This window comes from Pteronotus mesoamericanus, unplaced genomic scaffold (assembly GCF_021234165.1).
Source record: "Pteronotus mesoamericanus isolate MK-2021 breed Mesoamerican mustached bat unplaced genomic scaffold, CSHL_Meso_final scaffold_705, whole genome shotgun sequence".
NCBI classification, from domain to species: domain Eukaryota; kingdom Metazoa; phylum Chordata; class Mammalia; order Chiroptera; family Mormoopidae; genus Pteronotus; species Pteronotus mesoamericanus.
The window spans coordinates 9,584,792-9,606,149 of record NW_026555326.1 but is presented as its reverse complement, the minus strand read 5'-3'; the positions used below and the strand labels follow the sequence as shown (position 1 = coordinate 9,606,149).

At 35.7% G+C, this 21,358-nt stretch overlaps 1 protein-coding gene across 1 annotated transcript in view; it reads right to left on the bottom strand.

Moving 5' to 3' along the window:
• The window catches only part of SPTA1 (spectrin alpha, erythrocytic 1), a 161,308-nt gene that overhangs the window by 125,121 nt on the left and 14,829 nt on the right, over window positions 1-21,358 (bottom strand). The window contains exons 6-12 of the mRNA XM_054563351.1: window positions 20,295-20,428; window positions 19,645-19,789; window positions 17,953-18,107; window positions 16,897-17,032; window positions 16,695-16,796; window positions 14,866-15,003; window positions 14,133-14,243 (exon numbers count right to left, since the gene is read on the bottom strand). Of these exons, the coding sequence (XP_054419326.1) occupies window positions 14,133-14,243; window positions 14,866-15,003; window positions 16,695-16,796; window positions 16,897-17,032; window positions 17,953-18,107; window positions 19,645-19,789; window positions 20,295-20,428 (921 nt within the window). The remainder of the gene's footprint in view (window positions 1-14,132; window positions 14,244-14,865; window positions 15,004-16,694; window positions 16,797-16,896; window positions 17,033-17,952; window positions 18,108-19,644; window positions 19,790-20,294; window positions 20,429-21,358) is intronic.

The following is a 21,358-nucleotide window of genomic DNA, read 5'->3' as shown; positions in this document are numbered from 1 at the left end:
CAAATTTGTTTGTTTGTTTATTCTGTACTTTTGATTCCACATATAAGTGAAATCATATGGTATTTGTCTTTAACTTATTTCCCTTAGCATTATACACTCTAGGATCATCCATATTGTTGCAAATGATAATATTTCATTCTTTTTATGGCTGAGTAATATTCCATTGTATATATGAACCATGTGTTCTTTATTGCATCTATTCATGGGCACTTGGGTTGCTTCCATATCTTGGCTACTGTAAATAATGTTGCAATTAGTATATGGGAACATGTGTCTTTTTGAATTAGTGTTTTGAAAATATATATATATATATATATATATATATATATATATGGAATTTCTGGATCATACAATAGTTCTATTTTATTTTATTTTACTTTTTAAATTAAGTATATCTTATTGATTATGCTATTACAGTTCTATTTTTCCCCTTTGCCTGCCTCTACTCAATACCTTCAATCCTTTAGGAATAACCCCCCTTAGTTCATGTTCATGGGTTGTATATGTAAGTTTTTTTACTTCTCTATTCCCTATACTATTTTTAACATCCCTTGCCATTTTGTACCTACCAATTATGCTTCTTATTCCCTGTGCCATTTCTCCCACTCTCCCTTTTCCCCTCCCTGCTGATAATCCTCCATGTGATTTCCATTTCCACGATTCTATTCCTGTTCTAGTTGTTTGCTTAGTTTGTTTTTGTTTTTTTAGATTCAATTGTTGATAGTTGTGAGTTTGTTGTCATTTTACTGTTTATAGTTTTGATCTTTTTATTAGATAAGCCCCTTTACCATTTCATATAATAAGAGCTCAGTGATGATGAACTCCTTTAGCTTTGCCTGGTCTGGGAAGCACTTTATCTGCCCTTCCATTCTAAATAATAGCTTTGCTGGATAGAGTAATCTTGGATGTAGATCCTTGCTTTTCATCACTTTGAATACCTCTCTCCAGTCCCTCCTTGCCTGTAATGTTTCCTTTGTGAAATCATACAAACTTATTACAAACTTATCCTTTGTGAAATCACTGATAGTCTTATGGGGACTCCTTTGTAGGTGACTCTCCCCTTTTTTCTTGCTGCTTTTAAGATTCTCTCTTTATCTTCGACCTTTGGCATTTTAATTATGATGTGTTTTGGTGTGGCCCACTTTGGTTCCAACTTGTTTGGGACTCTCTGAGCTTCCTGGACTTTTATGTCTATTTCCTTTGCCAAATTGGGGAATTTTTCTTTCATCTTTTTTTTCAAATAAGTTTCAATTTCTTGCTCTTCCTCTTCTCCTCTGGCACCCTTGTTATTCAGACATTGGTGTGTTTAAAGTTGTCCCAGAGGTTTCTAAGCCTCTCCTCATTTTTTTTGAATTCTTGTTTCTTTTTTCTGTTCCAGGTAAATGATTATTTCTTCCTTTTCTTCCAATTTGTTGATTTCAATCATGGCTTCCTTCCTTTGTATGTTGGCTCCCTGTATATTTTTATTTATTTCACTTTGTATAGCCTTCACTTCTTCCTTTATTTTGGGGCCATATTCAGTCATTTTTCTGAGCATCTTTACCACCAGTGTTTTGAACTTTGCATCTGATAGGTTGGCTATCTCCATGTCACTTAGTTCTTTTTTCTGGAGTTTGACCTGTTCTTTCATTTGGGCCATATTTCTTTGTCTTCTTAATTTGGCAGCCTCCCATTTATGTGCATTTGGTAGAGCTGCTTTGACTCCATCTTGGCAAAACTGTTATATTGTAAGAGGCAGAGCCTTAGGTATTCGCCAGTGTGGGGCAACACACTTCACTGCTTTGTGGCCCTGTATGTGGGGGAGGGTTCAGAGAAGGAACAATGCCACTTGCTGAGCTCTTGCCCTACTTCCAGTCACTTCACCCACTTCCTGTAAGTAACTGGCATCCTTCTAGCTGCTGCCCTGGTTCTGGTTCCCCCAGTGAGGGATGGTTTGTGTATGTCTAGGACCCTGTGGGTCTTTTAATCAGACTCTCCTGAGAGACTGGCAGCTTCTTCTTCTGTGTCAGCCCCCACTGGTTTTTACAGCCTGAGGTTATGAAGCTTTATTTACCCAGCACTTGAACCTTGGGCTGTGTGGTCTAGCCTGGGCCTGGGATTGCTCACTCCTCAGTTGTCTTTCCTGGTTTTTATCTGCCACACATGAATGTGGGACCACCCATTCTGCCAGCCACCTCCACTGCTGTCTCACCATTGTCTTGCCATGCCACACTGAGTCCTCTCCACCCCAGCTCCCTGTCTCTGACCCTCCTCCCCATCTTGATGAATATGTCTTCTTTAATTCCTTAGTTGTTGGACTTCCATGTAGTTCAATTTTCTGGCATTTCTGGTTGTTTTTCATTTTTAGATTGGTTGTGCAAGGAGACTAGGCATGTCTACTTATGCCTCCATCTTGGCAGGCATTTACAAAGATAATTCTAGTACCACTCCTTGATAATTATAGTAACCAACTGACACCATACAAACTTATTACAATATTGTTGACTATATACCCTATGCTGAACTTAAAATAGTTTTATTTTATATTTTTTGAAAAACCTCCACGATGTTTTCCATAGTGGCTGCACCAATGTGCATTACCATGAACAGTGCAGCAGAATTTCTTTTTCTTCACATTTCTTCACCATTTGTTTATTGATTTACTGATGATAGCCATTCTGACAGATGTGAGATATCTTAGTATAGATTTAATATGCATTTCCCTGATGATTAGTGATGTTGAACATATTTTATATATTTATTGTCCATCTATATGTCTTCTTTGGAGAAGTGTCTATTCAGATCCTCTGCCATTTTTTAATTGGATTATTTGTTGTTTGTGTGTGTGTGTATTGAGTTGTATGTCTGGATTATAACTTTTGGTTTTTAATTCTGATAAAATGCATTATTACAGAATGATGTCTTATATTCAGTAGGCTGCCTATTTTGTTGTTGCTGTGAAAAAATTAGTTTGATGCAATCTTATTTGTTTATTTTTCTTTTTGTTTCCCTTGCACAATGAGATACATTATCCAAAAAAAAAAAAAAATCACAAAGAGAAATATCAGAGATTTTACTGCCTGTGTTTTATTCTAAAAGGTTTATGGCTTTTAATATTACATTTAAGTTTTTAATTCACTTTGGGTTTATTTTTGTATATAGTGTAAAAGGGCGGTATAGATTATTTTTTCATGCATCTATCCAGTACTTTCAAGACACACCATTATTTGAATAGACAGTCTTTAGCAAATTGTATTTTCTAGCCTCCATTGTCAAATAGTAAATGTCCATAATTGATCATTTCTGGGCTTTCTGTTTTGTTCTGTTGATTTATGTGTCTGTTTTTATGCCAGCACCATGTTGTTTTGATTACTATAGCTTTGTAGTACAGTTTAATATCAGAAAGTGTAATGCCTGCAATTTTGTCCCTTTTTTCAAGATTGTTGTGGTTATTCAGGGTCTTTTGTGGTTTCATATAAATTTTGAATTATTTGTTCTAGTTCTCTGAAAAACTCCATTTGTATTTTGATAAGAATTGCATTAAATCTATAGATTGCTTTGAGTAGTATAGACATTTTAATAATGTTAATTCTTCCTCTCTTTAAGCACAGTATGCACTGTGCTCTGGGGTTGAGTTGAATGAGTTCTTTTTATACTTTGTATATATACCCTCTGTCAGGGCTCTTCTTTGCAAACATCTTCTCCAATTTTCTTGGTTGCCTTTTTGTTTTGTTGATGGTTTCCTTTACTGTGCACAAGCTTTTTAGTTTGATAGAGTCCCATTCATTTATTTTTGCCTTTGACTTCCATGCTTTTGAAGTCAAATTCATAAAATCTACTCAAAGATCAAAGTCCATAAATTTAGTATTTATGCTTTCTTTTATGTAATTTATTGTTTCAGGTCTTGTATTTAGGTCTTAGATCCATTTTGAAATATTTTTTTGTATATGGGGACAAACAGTAGTCTAATTTCATTCTTTTGCAAGTGGCTTCCCAATGTTCCCAGAACCATTTATTGAAGAGGTCTTCTTTTTTGCATTGTATGTTTTTGGATCCTTTGTCAAAAATTATTTGCCTATATAATATTGGTTTAATTCTGATCTCTCATTTGTGTGTCTGTTTTCCTGTCCATTTCATGCTGTTTTGATTACTGTTGCTTTGTGGTATAATTTGAAGTCAGGGAGTATAATACCTCTGTCTTTGATATTTTTCCTTATGATTGCTTCAGCTATTTGAAGTCCTTCATGGTTCTACACAAATATGATGATTTATTGCTCTATTCTTTAAAAATGCTATTTAGATTTTAATGAGGATTGAATTAAATCTATATTTTGTTTTGGGTATTATGGCTATTTTAACTATTTTGGTTCTTCCAATTCCTGACCATGGAATATCTTTCAATTTCTTTTTGTTCTTTTCAATCTCTTTTAATAATGCCTTGTGGTTTTCAGTATCTAGTTCATTTACATGCTTTGTTAAGTTTATTTCTAGTATTTTATTATTTTCACAACAACTGCAAATGGATATTTTTCCATTTCTTTCTCTGGAATTTCATTTTAATATATAGGTATGCAATGACATTTTGTACATTAATGATTACTATTATTTTTCTGCAACTTTACTCATTTGTTTGTTGTTTCTAATAGATTATTTTGGGAATCTTTAGGGCTTTTTTAATATAAAGAATCATGCCATCTGTTAAAAGTGAAAGTTTTAATTCTTAATTCCCAATTTGGTTGCCTTTTTTTTCTTTCTTTTTAGATTTTATTTATTTTTTAATTTATTTTTTCAAATACATTTGTCTCTGCCTACCCCCCACCACTTTCCCTAGCCCCCTCCCTCCTTCCCTCCCTCAGCTCTTCCCCTTTGGTTTTGTCCATGAGTCCTTGATATATGTTCCTTGACTTTCCCCTTCCCTTCTTTTTCCTTGCCCCCACTCCCTCCTTCCCTCTTGTCTCTGTTGATTTATTTTCCTTTCAGTGTTGCTGGTCTTATTTTCCTTGCATCTTTGTTTTGTTGGTTAGGTTCCGCTTATAGGTGAGATCATGTGGTATTTGTCTTTCGCCCCCTGGCTTATTTCGCTTAGCATAATGCTCTCGAGTTCCATCCATGCTGTTGCGAAGTGTAGTAGTTCTTTTTTTCTTTCTGCTGCGCAGTATTCCATTGTGTATATGTACCATTACTTTTTGATCCAATCATCTACTGATGGGCATTTAGGTTGCTTCCAACACTTGCCTATTGTAAATTGTGCTTCTATGAACATTGGGGTGCATAGGTTCTTTAGTATTGGCGTTTTGGTGTCCTTAGGGTATAGTCTCAGCAGGGGAATCACTTGATTCTTTTATTTCTTTCTCTTGCCTGACTGATCATTAAGTATGATTTTAACTGAGGGCTTGCCATGTAAGGCCTTTATTTATTTTTTATATTTATTCATGTTATTACAGTTGTTACCACTTTTTCTCCCTTTCCCCACCTCCAACCAGCCCCACCTTTTTCCTTTCCTAAGTCAGTCTCCATATTGTTGTTCATGTCCATTGGTTGTGCATAAATATTCTTTTGTTAATCCCTTCACCATCTCTCATCCCACCTCTCCCTCCCTTCTGGCAGTTTCATGTATCTAAGCTTCTGTTCCTATTTTGTTCATTAGTTTATTGTGTTCATTAGATTCCACATATAAGTGGGATCATGTGGTATTTGTCTTCTACTGACTGGCTTAATCCACTTAGCATAATATTCTTCAGGCCCATCCATGCTGCAAAAACATAAGAGTTTCTTATTTTTTACTTCTGCATAATATTCCATTGTGTAAATGTACCAGATTATTTTTATCCATTCATTTAATGATGGGCTCTTAGGCTGTTTCCAAATCTTGACTATTGTAAATAGCACTGCCAAGAACACAGGGGCACATATATATTTTTTGTATTGGTGTTTTGGGATCCTTAGGATATATTCCCAGAAGTGGAATTTCTGGGTTGAAAGGGAGTTCCATTTTTAATTTTTTGTGAATCCTCCACATTGTTTTCCACAGTGGCTGTGCCTGACTGCACTCCCACAAACAGTGCACTAGGGTTCTCTTTTCTTCATACCCTCACCAACACTTGTTTGTTGTTTATTGATGGTATCTATTCTGGCAAGTGATATCTCATTGTGGTTTTAATTTGCATTTCTCTCATGATTAATGATGTTGAGCATTTTTTCATAAGTCTATGGGTCCTATGTATTTCTTCCTTGGAGAAGTGTTTATTCAGTTCTTTTGCCCATTTCTTTATTTCCCATTTTTTATTATTGTTCAATTACAGTTGTCCCCATTTTTCCCCATTACTCACCCTTGCATGCTCCCAGTTGTTTTTGTCCATGGGTTCTTTATACATGTTCCTTGATGACACTTCCCCTTCTTTGACCCATTATGCCCATCCTCCCTCCATTCTGGTTACTGTCAGTTTGTTCTTTATTTCCATGCCTCTGGTTATATTTTGCTCTCTTGTTTGTTTTATTGTTTAGGGTTGTTTGTCTTCCTGACACTGAGTTGTATTAGTTCTTCATATATATTGGAGATTAAATCCTTGTGAGATATATTATTGGTGAAAGTGGACATATGGCCTTTATTATGTTGTGATACATTCTTTCTTTACTCTTTACTGTGTGTTTTAATTGAAAAAGGATTTTTTTAATCCTCACCCAAGGACATTTTTTTGTAATTGCTTCTTAAAGAGAGGAGGAAGAGAGAAGCATCTATGTGAGAGAGAAGCATCAATTAGCTGTCTCTCATACATGCCTGGACCAAAGATTGGACCCACTAGACCTGGGATTGTACATGCCTGAGCAGGGTACTGAACCCTTTATCTTAGGCATGTGTCCTGAATGGGAATCAAACCAGCAACCTTTCACTTATAAGATGACTCTCCAACCAACTGAACCACACTCACCAGGATATAAAATATTTTATCTTGTCAAATGTTTTACCTGCATCTATTGATATAATCATGTCACTTTAGCACTTATTTTGTTAACGTGGTGTATTGCAGAGATTGATTTGTGCATGTTGAACAACCCTTGTGCCACTGAAATAAATCCCACTTGGTTGCAATGAATTATTTTTTAAATGCATTATTGTATTTGATTTGCTAAAATTTTCTTTAGGGGGTTTGCATCTGTATTCAGTTTGTGTGTGTGTGTGTGTGTGTGTGTGTGTGTGTGTGTGTGTTATACTTTCTAGGTTTTGATGTCAGGGTTATGTTAGTGTCATAAAATGTGTTAAAAAGTATTGCCTCTTGGTTTAATTTTTTTGGAAGAGTTTAATAAGAATAGATATCAAATCTTTGAATGTTTGGTAGAGTTTACTAGTAAAGCCATTTGGCCCTGGACTTCTAATTTTGGGGAGGTTTTTGGTGGTTGTTTCAATTTCCTCAGTGTTGATCAATCTATTTAGAATTCCTAGTTCTTTGTGATTCACCCAAGAAGGTTAAATATTTCTGAGAACTTATCCAATTCTAGGTTATTGCATTTTTGTGCCACATAGTCATCCGTAGTATTTTTTTTTATGATCCTTTGTATTTCTGTGGTGTTTATGGTAACTTCTCTTTCATTTCTGAATTTGATTATTTGAATTTATCTCTCTCTAGTCTTTTTAAAGGATCAGCTCTAGCCCTGGCTGGATGGTTAGGTTGGTTGGAGTGTGATCCTGTGGACTAAATGGTTGCAAGTTCAATCCCCGGACAAGTCACATACTTAGATTGTGGATTTTATCCCCACTGAGTGTGCATACAGGAGGCACCAATCACTGTTTCCCTTAACTTAAAAGTAAAGAACCAGTTATTTGTTTCATTACTTTTAAATTATTTTGTTGTTATTCTATTACAGTTGTCCCAATTATTCCCCTTTTCCCGCTTCCATCCAGCCCACCCCCAGCTTCCACAGTGAATTCCCACACTGTTGTCCATGTCCATGGGTTATTCATACATGTTTTTTCGCTAGTGCTTCCCCCTTCTTCCCATCATCATCCTCCTCTCCCTTCCTCTCTGGTCAATGTCATTTTGTTCTATGTTTCCATGCCTGTGCTTCTATTTTGTTCATTAGTTTATTTTGTTCATTAGATGACTCTTAATATGTAAGACCATATGGTGTTTGTCTTTTACTGCCTGGCTTATATCACTTTGCATAATTTTGTCCACTTCCATCCATGCTGTTGCAAAAGGTAGGAGGAGTTTCTTCTTTCTTTCTCTGCATAGTATTTCATTGTGTAAATGTACCACAGTTTTTTGATCCACTCATTTTAGCACTTGGTTATTGTAAGTAACACTGTTATGAACATAGGGGTGCTTACATTCTGAATTGGTGATTTGGAATTCTTAGGGTATATTCCCAACAGTGGAATCACTGGGTCAAAGGACAGTTCCATTTTTAGTTTATTGAGGAAATCCCATACTGTTTTTCACAGCTGCAGCACCAATCTTCATTCCCACCAAGACTGTACTAGGATTCTCTTTTCTCTGCGTCCTGGCCAGTGCTTATTTTTTATAGATTTATTAATCATGGCCATTCTGACCACTCTGAGGTGGTATCTCATTGTGCTCTTAATTTGCATGCATCTGATGGCTACTGATGTTGGACATGTTTTCATATATCTATGGGCCATCTGTATGTCTTCCTTGGAGAAGTGCCCATTCAAGTCCTTTGTCCATTTTTCAATCAGATTGTCTATTTAATTTAATTTGTCTCTAAATTTTATTATTTCTCTTTCTTCTGTCTTTGGTTGCTTTTTCTTTTCTTCCTAGTCCTTTAAGATGTAATGTTAGGCTTTTTTCACTTCGGATATTTCTTGTTTCTTGAAATAGGCCTGGAATAATACCATTTTCTTCTTATTACTACTTTTGCTTCAGTAAAAATAGTTGCTATGTTGTATTGCCATTCTCCTTTGTCTCTATATGCCCTTTAACCTCACCTTTTATTTGTTTTTTGACCCAGTTATTTTTTATCAGCCTGCTATTCAATCTCCACATATTTGTGGTTTTATCAGCTTTAATTGGTGCCCCAATACCACGTGTCTACACTTGAGAATGTTCCATGTACACTAGAGAAAAATGTATAGTATGGTGTTCTGGGATAAAATGTCTTATAAATGTTAATTATGTCCATTTGGTCTAATGTGTCATTTCAGGCCAATATTTCTTTATTGATTCTTTGTTTTGATGATATATCCGTAGCTTCCAATGTGGTATTTAGTTCTGCTTTTATGATTGTGTTTTTGTCAATTTTTCACTTTAGTTTTGTCAGTATTCACTTTATATATTTCAGTGCTCCCTGCTTGGGTATATATATATTGCAAAGTGTCATGTCTTCTTGAGGTAATATTTCCTTTATTGTTATAAAATGTCTGTCTTTGTTACAATTTTTATTTTGAAATCTATTATATCAGGTATAAATATGGCTACATGTGATTTTCTGTAGATTTCATTTTCTTGGAGACTCATATTCAATCCTTTTACTTTGAGTCTATATTTTCCTTTGCAGCTTAGATGTGTCTTCTAAAGGCATCATATGGTTGAGTTTTGTTTTCTAATCCAATCTGTGTGCCTTTTTATTGATGACTTTAGTCCATTTACACTTAGGGTGATTTTTAATGTATGAAGATTTCTTATATCCATTTTATCTATTTTTTGTAGCTCTGTGCTTCCATTGATTAATTTCCCTTGTTTTTCTGTATATTGTTTCAGTTTGGTGGTATTCTAGATTTTCATCTTTTGTTTCTTTTTTTTTTTTTAAAGTTAGGTGTCTCAGGTTTGTGTGTGTGCATGTGTATGTATGTGTGGCTACCACTAGGTTTATGCCAAAGAAAGTTTCCAATATACAGTAATCTTTTTTTTCTTCTAAATGCATCTTATCTTCACCCCCATTGCAAATTCATTTTGTGCCATCCCTTTTACATTTTTGTTGTTATAAATTATCTCTAGTTATGCTGAGTTCATTTCCAAATTTCAGCAGCAGATGTATTCTTCCTCTTTTTAAATTTTTTTTTAAATTTTAATGTTTTAATGTTTTATGTGATATTTAAGTACATAGCACCCTCTTCTAAAAAGGGATTGTAATATGTTGCTTCTCTCTGCCCGTCAGTGATCTTAATTACAGTTTGTGACCTTTTCTTGTTTGTTTCAGGTAGAAAAACACTCTTGAGTGTTTCCTGCAATAGAGGTCTTCTGGGGGTGAATACCTTCAGCTTCTGTGTGTCAGGAAAAGTCTTTATTTCCCTTCTATATCTAAAGGATAACATTGCTAAATGTTGAGGACCACTTTGTGTGTTATCAGGAATTGTAGCCCTGCACCAGCCAGGCCTTGAAAGAGGCCTGTAAGTCTCAACCAGAATGCCAGAAATGCTAGGAGACAGATATGACCTAATGCTAGGACCGAGCACACCTAAAGAATACATTGTATCCACTGAAGCTTTCTCTGCTTTACACAGCTCTGATAATGAAAAACAAGGTATCTAACCTCAAGGCAGGGGAGAAAATTCCTGAACCCCTGAGCCATGCTTTAATAACTGTCTGGTGGCAGCATGTCTGACAGACCCACTAAGACAGATCTCTGTGTTTCTTTGTTATCTACAGCTCGCTGATGTGGATTGAGAAGCTTTGCATACACATATGCTGTATACCCCTGTGCACATCGTTCTCAATGAAAGCCATTTTAGACAAAGGCTCAGGGCATTCTCCACTAGAGGGAATCACCACCCCTTTCTCTTGGCAGACTGAGTGGATCCAGAATGACTTATTCTCATCCATGATGTCTGGGAGGACTCTGGAGGATGGAGACTCCCTCAGCTAAATATATTATTCTTGACTGGTAATTTCTCTCTTCCAGTAGTTTGATATTTGATTCTACTCTATCCTAAATTCCACGGTTTGTGCTGAGAAATCTAATGATAATCTAACAGGATTTTCTTTAAAGATTAAGGTCTTCTTTTCCCTGGATATTTCTCTTTTTGTCATTAATTTTCTACAGATTTAATCCAACGTGCCTTGGAGAAGGCCTTCTTGGATTGAGATAATTAGGTGGTCTGTTTGTTTCTTTGATATGAAGATCAAGCTATTTCCATAAATTTGGGAAGTTTTCATCTACTATTTGCCTGAATAGGCTTTCTGCCCTCTTCTTCCTCAATACTTTTTCTGGTGGGTCTGTTATTCTTATATTACTCTTTCTTACGGAGTCAGTTAGCTCTCATAGAGTTCTTTTATTGTTTTTTTTTTATGCCCACTTTTTTTATTCTTCTATCTGCAGCATTTCTAGATATCTATCTTCAATATCAATAATTCTTTCCTCCATATGCTCAGCTTTATTTCTTGAGCCCCTTAGTTCATTTTTTATCTTTTATTGTTTTTTATCTCAAAAAAATTTTTAAGTTTTAATCTTTTTGTCAAAGTACTTGTTTTGTTCACTGATTTTATTAAACTATCTATTTTTTTTGCATCTTGTAAAAATTTTTTAGAACTGTGATCTTGAATTTGCTTTCATTTAAGTCATATATTTCCATGTTTTTAAGTTTGTTTCCTGGAGATTTTTAATTTTCTCTCTGAGCTCCTTCATTATTACTTTGTTCACTCATGGGAGTTGATGGATTTCTTCTCTATCTAGGTATCTCTGTATAAGTGGCACTTTACTACTAGATTTATAAGTCTTTCTATTGTTTTCTAGTAGGTGGTGTTGAAGCATAAGTATTTTTTTTTTTAGTTTCTCTTGCACTCCTCTGGCTTTTTGTATTTCTGTGGGGTGGAAGAAGATGTTCTCTGGAGGGTGCATGTCTTCTCTGTAATCAGGTCTCCTTTGTCTAAGGGCACCAATCCAGCAGGAAAATATGGTGGGTGATGGGGTTCCAAAATCGTAAAATCCCAGTGCTGTCCCCTGCTGCTATTCGCTGCTGGCAGTGCTGCTGTGATGAATGTAAATGTAATGTGCTTCAGGAGGTTGGCCAGTGCCTCTGTGGCATTGTTCTCCCAGGAATGGTGACTGGCAAACCTCAGCGACCCCTACTTTCTATCTCCATTTTTCTGTGGGATTGGTCACAGAGTGCAACTGTTACTTAGCAGAAAAAATATATTTCTGTAGTTCTAGTTCTCAAGTTAGAAGATAATGTGCAACCTGACACTCACTGCTACAGATTTTTCTGGGGTCCAAAGGGAGTTCTGGGAGGGTGAAGAGAGATGGCTTGGCTCTGTGGCTATGCTTTTACCTCCAGGAATGGCAATTTCCAGACAGCCATGGCCGCAGCTCTGTACTTTATTCCTGTCCAGATCCTTGGGTTTAGCTACAGTGCATACTGACCACTCCCCCAGAAATGCTAATTATATCGTTCTGCTCTTCCCTGCTAAAAGGATTGCCAGCAGCAACCTGATATGTCTCCTCACTGAGCTGAGACCTGCAGTGAACCCAGTGAACCCTGAGCCACATAATCTGGACTGTGTCCCTGGCACCATCTCAGCCTTCTCTCTTCCCACCTACCTGGTGTATTCCTACTTGCCCATTTTTTGAAGTTTCAATGTACAAATCTCTCAGAAATATTTGTGTGTTGAGCAGGGTATCCTTTGTTAAAATTGTTGAAATTTCAAGGGGGAAAACTAAGGGCACTTCTCATGCCTCTATTTCTCTGATGTCACTCTTTGAAGTGGTTTTTTTTCTAGAAGCATACTTATGGCTATTGTTTTCTTATTCATTCAGTTAACCTATGTGTTTTGATTAAAGCATTAAATCTATTAACATTTGGATTGATAATTGATATATATGTAGTTATTGTTATTTTATTATTCATATTTATATTCCTTTTCTCTTTCTCCTTCTCCTCCTAATCCCTCTTCTTCTATTTTCTTCTAGAAATTCCTTTAACATTTCTTGTAATACTGGTTTGATGGTGATAAACTCCTTTAGCTTTCTCTTGCCTGGGAAGCTCTTTCTTTCTTTCTTTTTTTAATTTTAAATAATAGTGCTGTTGGGTAAAGTGGTCTTGGCTGTAAGTTCTTGGTTTTCATCACTTTGTGTGTGTGTGTGTGTGTGTGTGTGTGTGTGTGTGTGTTTTGTTTGTTTGTTTGCTTGTTTGTTTACTCCTTCTGGCCTGAAACGTTTCTGTTGAGAAATCAGTTGACAGTCTTATTAGGGCTTCCTTTTAGGTAACTGTCTTTTTCTTGTTGCTTTTAAGATTCTGTATATGTTTTTAACCTTTGCCATTTTAATTATAGAATGTCTTGATGTGGGTCACTTTTGGTTCATCTTCTTTGAAATTCTCTATGCTTCATGAATTTGTATATTGTTTTCTTTCACCAGATTAAAAAATGTTTTCAATAATTATTTTTTCAAACATATTCTCAAACCCTTGTTTTCTCCCTTATTCTGGTATGGCTGTGACATGGATATTGTTATGCTTGATTTTTTTTAAAAATCCCTTAAACAATCCTCATTTCTTTACATCCTTTTATTTTTTTTTCTTTTTGCTCTTCTGATTTGGTGTTTTTTGTTACCTTGTCTCCCAAATCAATTCACTGCTCTGTTTCATCTAGTCTTTTGTGGATTCCTTCTAGTATATTCTCTATTTCAGTTACTGTATTCTTTACTTCTGACTGGTTCTTTCACATGATTATGGCTTCTATGTCTTTTTTTTATGCTTACTATCTCTTTGTTGAAATTAAATTCATCTATTTTTCCCTTCAGTTCCTTGAACATCCTTATAACCAGTGTTTTGAACTCCATATCTGGTAGTTTTATTGCTTCCATTTTATTTAGTTCCTTTTCTGGAGATATTTTCTTTTTTGGGGGAAAGGGGATATATATTTTGTTTCCCCATTTTAGCTCTTCTTTATGTTTATTTCTACGTATTAGGTAGATATGCTATATCTCTCAGCCTTTGCTGGGTGACTTTATGTATTTGGTGTTATTTGGGGCCTAGTGATGCAGTCACCGTGATCACCTGAGCCAGGTGCTCCAGGTATTCTTTGTGGAATAAAAATATATTGGTAAGGATGAGTATGTTACTTTTCTAAATGTTTTCTCTTAAGAATAATTCCTATGTTATGTCTAATAATTACAAGAGTGATTCTCCCTAAGTATAAGTGTTGGATGATACAATATATACAAAGGTGAAGCCAAGGCCCAAACCAGGGCCCATTTCTTACTGTGATCTTTTCCTCCTGGGCAGTGAAAGCTTCTTCAAAGTCATCATGTTTCTGAAGAAGGGTTTCTACACTACCCAGGGAGTTTCCCAGGTCCTCATTTTCCAAGAAGTCCTGTAGTAGACAGAAAAACAAATCTCAGCTGTGCCTCATTGGTTAAAAAAAAAATTTCCCTTTGGAATATCTCTGCAACAAAAACTAGCTAAAGAAGGAGGTGATGGGATTGGATAAAAAGTGATAATTAATACAAAAAGTATATTAGTTAAGGACTAACCTCAAACAGCAGGAACTTCAGACTGTCTTCCCAACCATGGCATCCAATATATCACCTTTGTGTCTAGGTCCATTCACATAGAAGTCTGCCAACCACTGTAGGTCCTATTCTGAGTTCTCCAAGAGGACCACTCACATGCTCCAGAAAATCTCTGGTTAATGTTGCCTGTCTCATCACAATTTTCTCTTCCTAACCCCTATGCAATTTGATATTAATTTTCCTTATGTTCAGTTGAGGTTAAAGCCTCTCTACTATGTATTTAGGTATTTTTTCATACATTTGTCCATCAGGTAATAGTAAGATCCTTATAGAAAGGGTTTATCTTTTCTTTGTATTTCACTCTTCAGTTCCTAGGACAAGCTTAAGATCACAGAAGTGGTTGTGAGAGTGTTGATACTAATAATGGTGGTAAATGAGGGGTTGAGAAATAGTTCTAGACATTTGCTGAACCCTTCTTGTTACCTCTTGTCTACTCATCCAATTGTCCACTTGCTCACTGTCACGGTAGAATAGGTGCAAGTCCAAGCACTGTTCATACTGATGCTGACGCTTGTCCCACAGTTCCATTAGGGCAGCCCAGTTCTTGGCAAGTATTGCCATCTTTGGAAAGGAAAAGATAGGTATTTAATAAGTTTATCTTATTCTACATTTCTGTTCATTTAATAAGTGCAAGAACTTTCGAAGGATACAAAAATGAATATGAATTGGGCTTTTCTTTTTAGGTTTCAATGTCTAAGAAAATAACTGTAGAATAAGAAACATGGGATAAATACAATAAAAGAGATACAATACATTTAATATGTATAAATAAACACAAATATTAATTCTCATTTGAAGAACAAAGAGAAGTATGGCAAGTATATATACCAAACAAGTATTTAAAAGGTGAAGAAGAGGGTCAAGATTGTAGAAGGACATAATGCCCCAGACAAGTAATTACTCCAAATAATTATTATATTATATAAAATGCTCCAAAAAAGTAAAGTGCCTTCAAAAAGTGTACATTTAGTGAATTTCAAATTCATAGAGCACTTAAGTTATCAAACTGAGAAATTTGTATTCTACCCTGAAAACTAATGAGATTCAGCAAGGAAAGACAAGAGTGTCATTATCAAACCCATAAAAAGCCTGGTTTTGCCCAAGCACCTACCCAAGAAGCTCTAGCTTATTACCACAGCTTCTGTGTAAACTCCACCAAAAAGGCAGAAAAAATTCTTAGAATCCCAGATAGGTCTTTAAGAACTCAGGGTCCTATTATTCCTTTAACAGAAAATTGTTAATAATAAAATACATATTATAATGTTTTCATAGAACACTGGGGAAATTCAAAATATGATTATCTTACCCTCATGCATCACACAACATTGGATGCTGTTTAGATCTAATGAAATGCAAAGAAGCTTTTGAACTGCATTTTAATTGTTAGCCCAAGAGTTCCTGTAACATTTTGACTGGAGCAAAATCCCTCTCAAGTGTCAGAGAGATAAGATGAGCTCCTGTGATGCAGGAAGTTAGGATGATGAAAAATTTGATTCTTTAATTAGTGGAATTCTGACTGTTCAAAGGTTCCCTGTTATTTAAGTTTTTAAAATGTGTACCTGAGGATATGTTTTTTTTAAATTAATTTTAGAGTAGGGGGGAGAGGGAGAGACATTGATGTGAGAGAGAAACATTGATCAGTTGCCTCCCATACACACCCCAAATGGGGATTGAACCTCCAACCTAGATATGTACCCTGGACAGGAATTGAACCCGCAAACTTTTGGTGTATGGAACAATACTTCAACCAACTGAGCCACTTAGCCTTGGCTTCTGTTATTTAATGTGATTTTGAAAAACACAGAAAGAGAAGAATCAGTTTGATTTGAGAGTGTATTGAGGAAAAAAGGAAAAGCTCTGTGCCAGTCACCTTAGGGAATCCAAGAATAAATAAATTTCAATCTTCATAGAATTTACAATCTAGAGATGAACATTGGAAAGTAATAAAACAGGTTATATGTGGCAAGGAAAGTGGTATGGAGGTTTCATATTCAGTAGAACATAGGTTGATGAAATTACATAGATTGATGAAAAAAATTCATAGGTAATGAAGAACACATCCTGTCCTGAGAATTTCAAATTACTCAATTTAGCTATAAAAATATTTTAAGGAAACAATTGAAAGTTGAGTTCACATTACTAATATCTTTATATGACATCTATGTTCTTCCAATTCAGATGTTATCATATTATAAGATTCAGTGAGGGCTAACTATGCATCGAAATTTCACAAATTCTGTTAAACTAATTACCTTTTCTGAAATTTCATCAGAAGCTTCATGTCTGACATCCAGCAGGGCTTTACTAGTCTCATCAGCAGATTGAAATCGGTCATCATAAGAGTCAATTTCGTGCTGTGGCCACAAGATAAAATGTCTTAAAATGCAGCAAGAAACCTTCTGGCAATTTTGGCACCTCTTTTTTCTTCCCAATGGGGAGAACTTTTTTTTTTACCTTATGCTGCTGATGCCTGTCCAGGAGGGCTTCCCCACCAGCCACATCTGTGGGCAGCTCATCAGCATTGATCAGAGCAGTCTTCTCCTTCATCCAGCCTGAGAGTTCATCATAGTCAGATAAGAAACGTTGGTACCTTTGGGAAAAGCAAGGTAAAGGCCAAGAAGCAGAAAACAAAAGTAAATTGACTCTGAAAGATGAAGAGTTAGGGTTAGGTTGACCTAAAGGTGCAATATATTCCTTGCCTTTATTCTACCCCATTTTCTCCCTTATGTACTTCTTGTTCCTTTTAATTGGGCAGGTTTTTAAGTCCTTTACTCTGGGTTGTGTATTTCTTGGGTAGATGTGTTATTCTGTGATGAGGCATGTAGGTATTTCATATCAAATATCACAATGTCATGCCTACCCCAGAGGCACTTAAAGTACTCTCAGTGAGGGCAATATATAAGCACATTATATATAAATGACAAAAAGTACCTTGTGAGAAGGGGGAATTAGAGTTAGGGTGAGGAGTTCTTATGTATTTTAGTTCATCCTTAACCTATTAATAAAAACAAAACCACCAAAACTATTTAAAAAGTTAAATCCTCATCATTTAAATTTGTCAGAGCAGTTTCTGGTGATTTAATGACTAACCATGAAAGTATCTACTGAAATGGTACCCAGTTTTTTCACAAGCCAACCCACATTCAGGAAATAACTCTAGATTTACTTTTATGCTGTTTGGATTGGAAATTTCTTTGAGTTCTTTAGTTAAAGGCTTTGACATTTCTTTAGCTGCTTTTCCAGCTCCATGAGCCACTTCATAGCATCTGACTACTGAACAAACAGAGGTAGACAAAAGGTGTGCAGGTGAGCAGAGGTGGCATCCTAAGTATTACATCAGCCTACAAAGGACTTCTCTCAGCAAATTAAAACTTTTTTTTTGTCTTTACTGAGCAGACGGGGGATCTGGATCCCTCACTGTTTTACTACTTTCACCCTTTTATTTATGTTTTTAGTATTATGCCTAGATCCTGTAGATAGATAGAATAATAGTGAGAAGGGATTCTGCACCAAAAAGAAGCCTGCAGCTTTGCATATCTGCTGGTAGCCAAGGCACGAATGTGCTTCCAGTTGGAGACCAGATCCTCTTTCATCTGCTGGATCTGAGGTGCATCTGAAGGATGGGAAAGCTTCAGCTTGTCTGCTTTGGCACATAACTCCTTCACCTTTAAGATGAAAAAGAAATCCAAGCACTCTGATTTCTCCTGGCAAAGTTTTATTGGAGTAATGCAAAAAAACCCCCAACAATCATATAAATAATAATTATTAATACATACTCATCGAAATATTTATATTAATATACTAATGTACTATATTAATAATAATTTATTGAGAACTTCTTGACTCTCACTGTGCTAAACATTTCACATGAATTTTCTTGGTTTTTAGTCTTTCTTTAATAATACCACAAATTAAAAACTATTCCTAGTAGCCTTTTATGTGAAAATATGAGATAAATATTTTTGCTCAAGATTGCTGAGCTAGTAAGTGTCAGAAACAAGATTTAGACTTAAGTTTGTCCTTCAGCAGTCTCTATGCTGTTTCCATAATTATTGTGGGGATAAGAAAGACATTTGTCCTTAAGAAGACAAGAAATGCTAACAATGCTAGTTCAGTTTGAGCACAATTCCTGAGGGGCAGGGTTATCAGGGAAAAGCTATGGATGTGAGTGAGTTTCTCCATGTTACCATTAGCTTTGTAATTAAACCTAATTGTTTAAGGCAGTATGCTGCAAGAATTTTTACAACATACCATACCTGAATATTTAGTCAGGGGCACTGACATCTTTTCTTTTAGATTGCCAAATAAAAAAATGACAACAGCTAACACAATAGCCATTCAGTGTGAATACCCTGTCTTAAACCATAATATATAGGTCATATAAATTAATTGCATTTTATTGGTCACATCACATAATAAAATTATGTCTGATTGGTTAATTCTTGGTAGCATAAATCTTTATATACAAGTATAGAAACCTGATTTTTTAAAAAGTCACTTTAGAGCAAAAAGTGTAATTTTAGTAATTCAGAGTAATTACTGTTATTATTTTTTGTAAATCAATTAAAATTTTACCTATTTTTTGTCATATCAGCAACAAATATAATTTTTGGTATTCCACAGAGTTTTAATAACTCTTTGTGTGTGCCATGAGATGAAAAAGGTTAAAAATCACTGGTTCATCTTTCACCAAACATAAAATATTGTTATTCATTATTGACAAAAATGAGCAAGAATAAGAAAAGTGGACTATGGAGCAGTTTTCAGAAACAGGACCCAGGTACGGACCTATTATTAAAACACAGCAAATGTAGATCTTCCTGCAAGCTGACTCTGCTGTAGACACTTGGAAGTAAGGGTTTAAGTAATGGTTAAAGTCACAACGAAAAGAAGTAAGTATGGGACTCACTGAAGAATACAGGTGGACAACACTCACTTACAGGATCTTCAGGAGTTAGAGCCAATTCAATGGCACATAACACATATATAACTCTTATATAAATTTAAATAAAATAATTTTAGAAAATAAAGTATATCCAATATTCAAACACAAGTTATGAACTAGAATGAAGAAGCATTTTCAAGGACCACAAAATTTCTACTTCATTGAAAGAGAAAATATTCTGTGTACTTTGGTGGTAAGGTGACCATAAATACCTCTTCTAGTTCAAGGGGCCAATCATTCCTCCAACAATGTCTTACCTTATCATCCATGACTGCAAGGCTTCGCTCAAGTCCCTTGTGACTGTGAAACAGTGCCTCAGAGCTAACAAGGTCTTTGCCATAGTCCTCACAGGTGAGTTGAGGCTCCTTCTCCTTGATCCATTGAATGGCTTCAGTCACATCCCTGCCAGACATCGACATGAGCTCCACAAAAGATAGCAGGCATTCAAGGGCAAAAGAGCACACAGAAAGTTCCAACCTAGTTTACCGAATTAGAAATCACCCGATATCCTGCAACCTAGCAAAAAGTAATGAAAAGGGTTCTTGCTTTTCATGGTTTCCACTGACAGGTAGAAACCTGGGCACCATGACAGTTGAGCCTCCAGATATACTTCCCATATCTGGGTCAGCACTTCATAAATGTCTATTCTTCCCAGGTCCACCTTCCACCCTCATCCAAGTCTTAATGTATTATTCTTGCCTCTCCAGAACTTCCATTACTACTGCTTTGGGTTCTACCCACTACAAACTTGGTTATAGAGTAGGTTACAATTTTTTAAACTACTCTCTTCCTCCTTGTCATAACAGCAAGCCCATGATTTTCTTTGAGATGTTGGCCACTAATTGCTAATAGTAGACAAAAAATGATGCTGTCGCAGTTTCCTATAACTCAGTGACCAGACTTGTACCTTTTGAATCGCTGGAGGTCTGCAGCATTGGACAGTGTTTTCTGTCGCTGGAGAGCCAGACCATGGAGACGCTCCCAGGCAGCATTTACCTCTTCTTGCTTTAACTTAATCACAGGCAGCTCAGGATGGTTTTCCTTTGAGAGGGAACAAATGCAGGAGTTATGTGAAGGTGAGACTCCTCCATTATTCCATTATTTAGATACCTCTCATTTCATATTGGTTCATACTTTGTCAGAAGTGAAGAATAACTATAAGGCAATATACTGAAATTTATGTTAGCCATGTTACCTAAATCTAATCTGATCTACATCACCAAAACCTAGAAATCCAATGTGCCAGATTTTGTCTAGAATACCAGTGCTGTGAATAAAACATCACAGACTTCCCAAATATGATTTTATTTTCAGAGCTCCACCTTGTTGATTCTTGCTAAATACCCTGAAAATTCTGGAAACAAAGAAAAAAGGAAAGAAATATTCCCCTTGTGAAGTATGACTTAATATTTGAAAACTGATTCTGTAGTTCTTAAAACTTCTGGGATCTTAATGCCTTTAAAGCTCAAATGACAGCAATTTTCCTCTATTGAGCATTATACACAACTGCATACATATTTAATTTTGCAGGAAATTGTATACATGTTTTCAAACTACCTGAAGCAATGAGATTTATTAACCCTATATTCCACTGCTGGGATTATACCTTAAGAACCCCAAAACACCAATTCAAAAGAACCTATGCACCCCAATGTTCACAGAAGCACAGTTTACAATAGCCAAGTGCTGGAAACAACCTAAGTATCCATCAGTAAATAAGTGGATTAAAAAACCATGGTATATTTACACAATGGAATATTATGCAGCAGAAAGAATGAGCTACTGTGCTTCATGACAGTATGGATGGAACTGGAGAGCATTATGCTAAGTGAAATAAGCCAGGGGATAAAAGACAAATACCATATGATCTCACCTATAAGTGAAACCTAATCAACAAAACAAACAAGCAAGGGAAATATAACCAGTAACATTGAAAGAAATAGGAAACAAACAGAAATGAGAGGGAAGGAA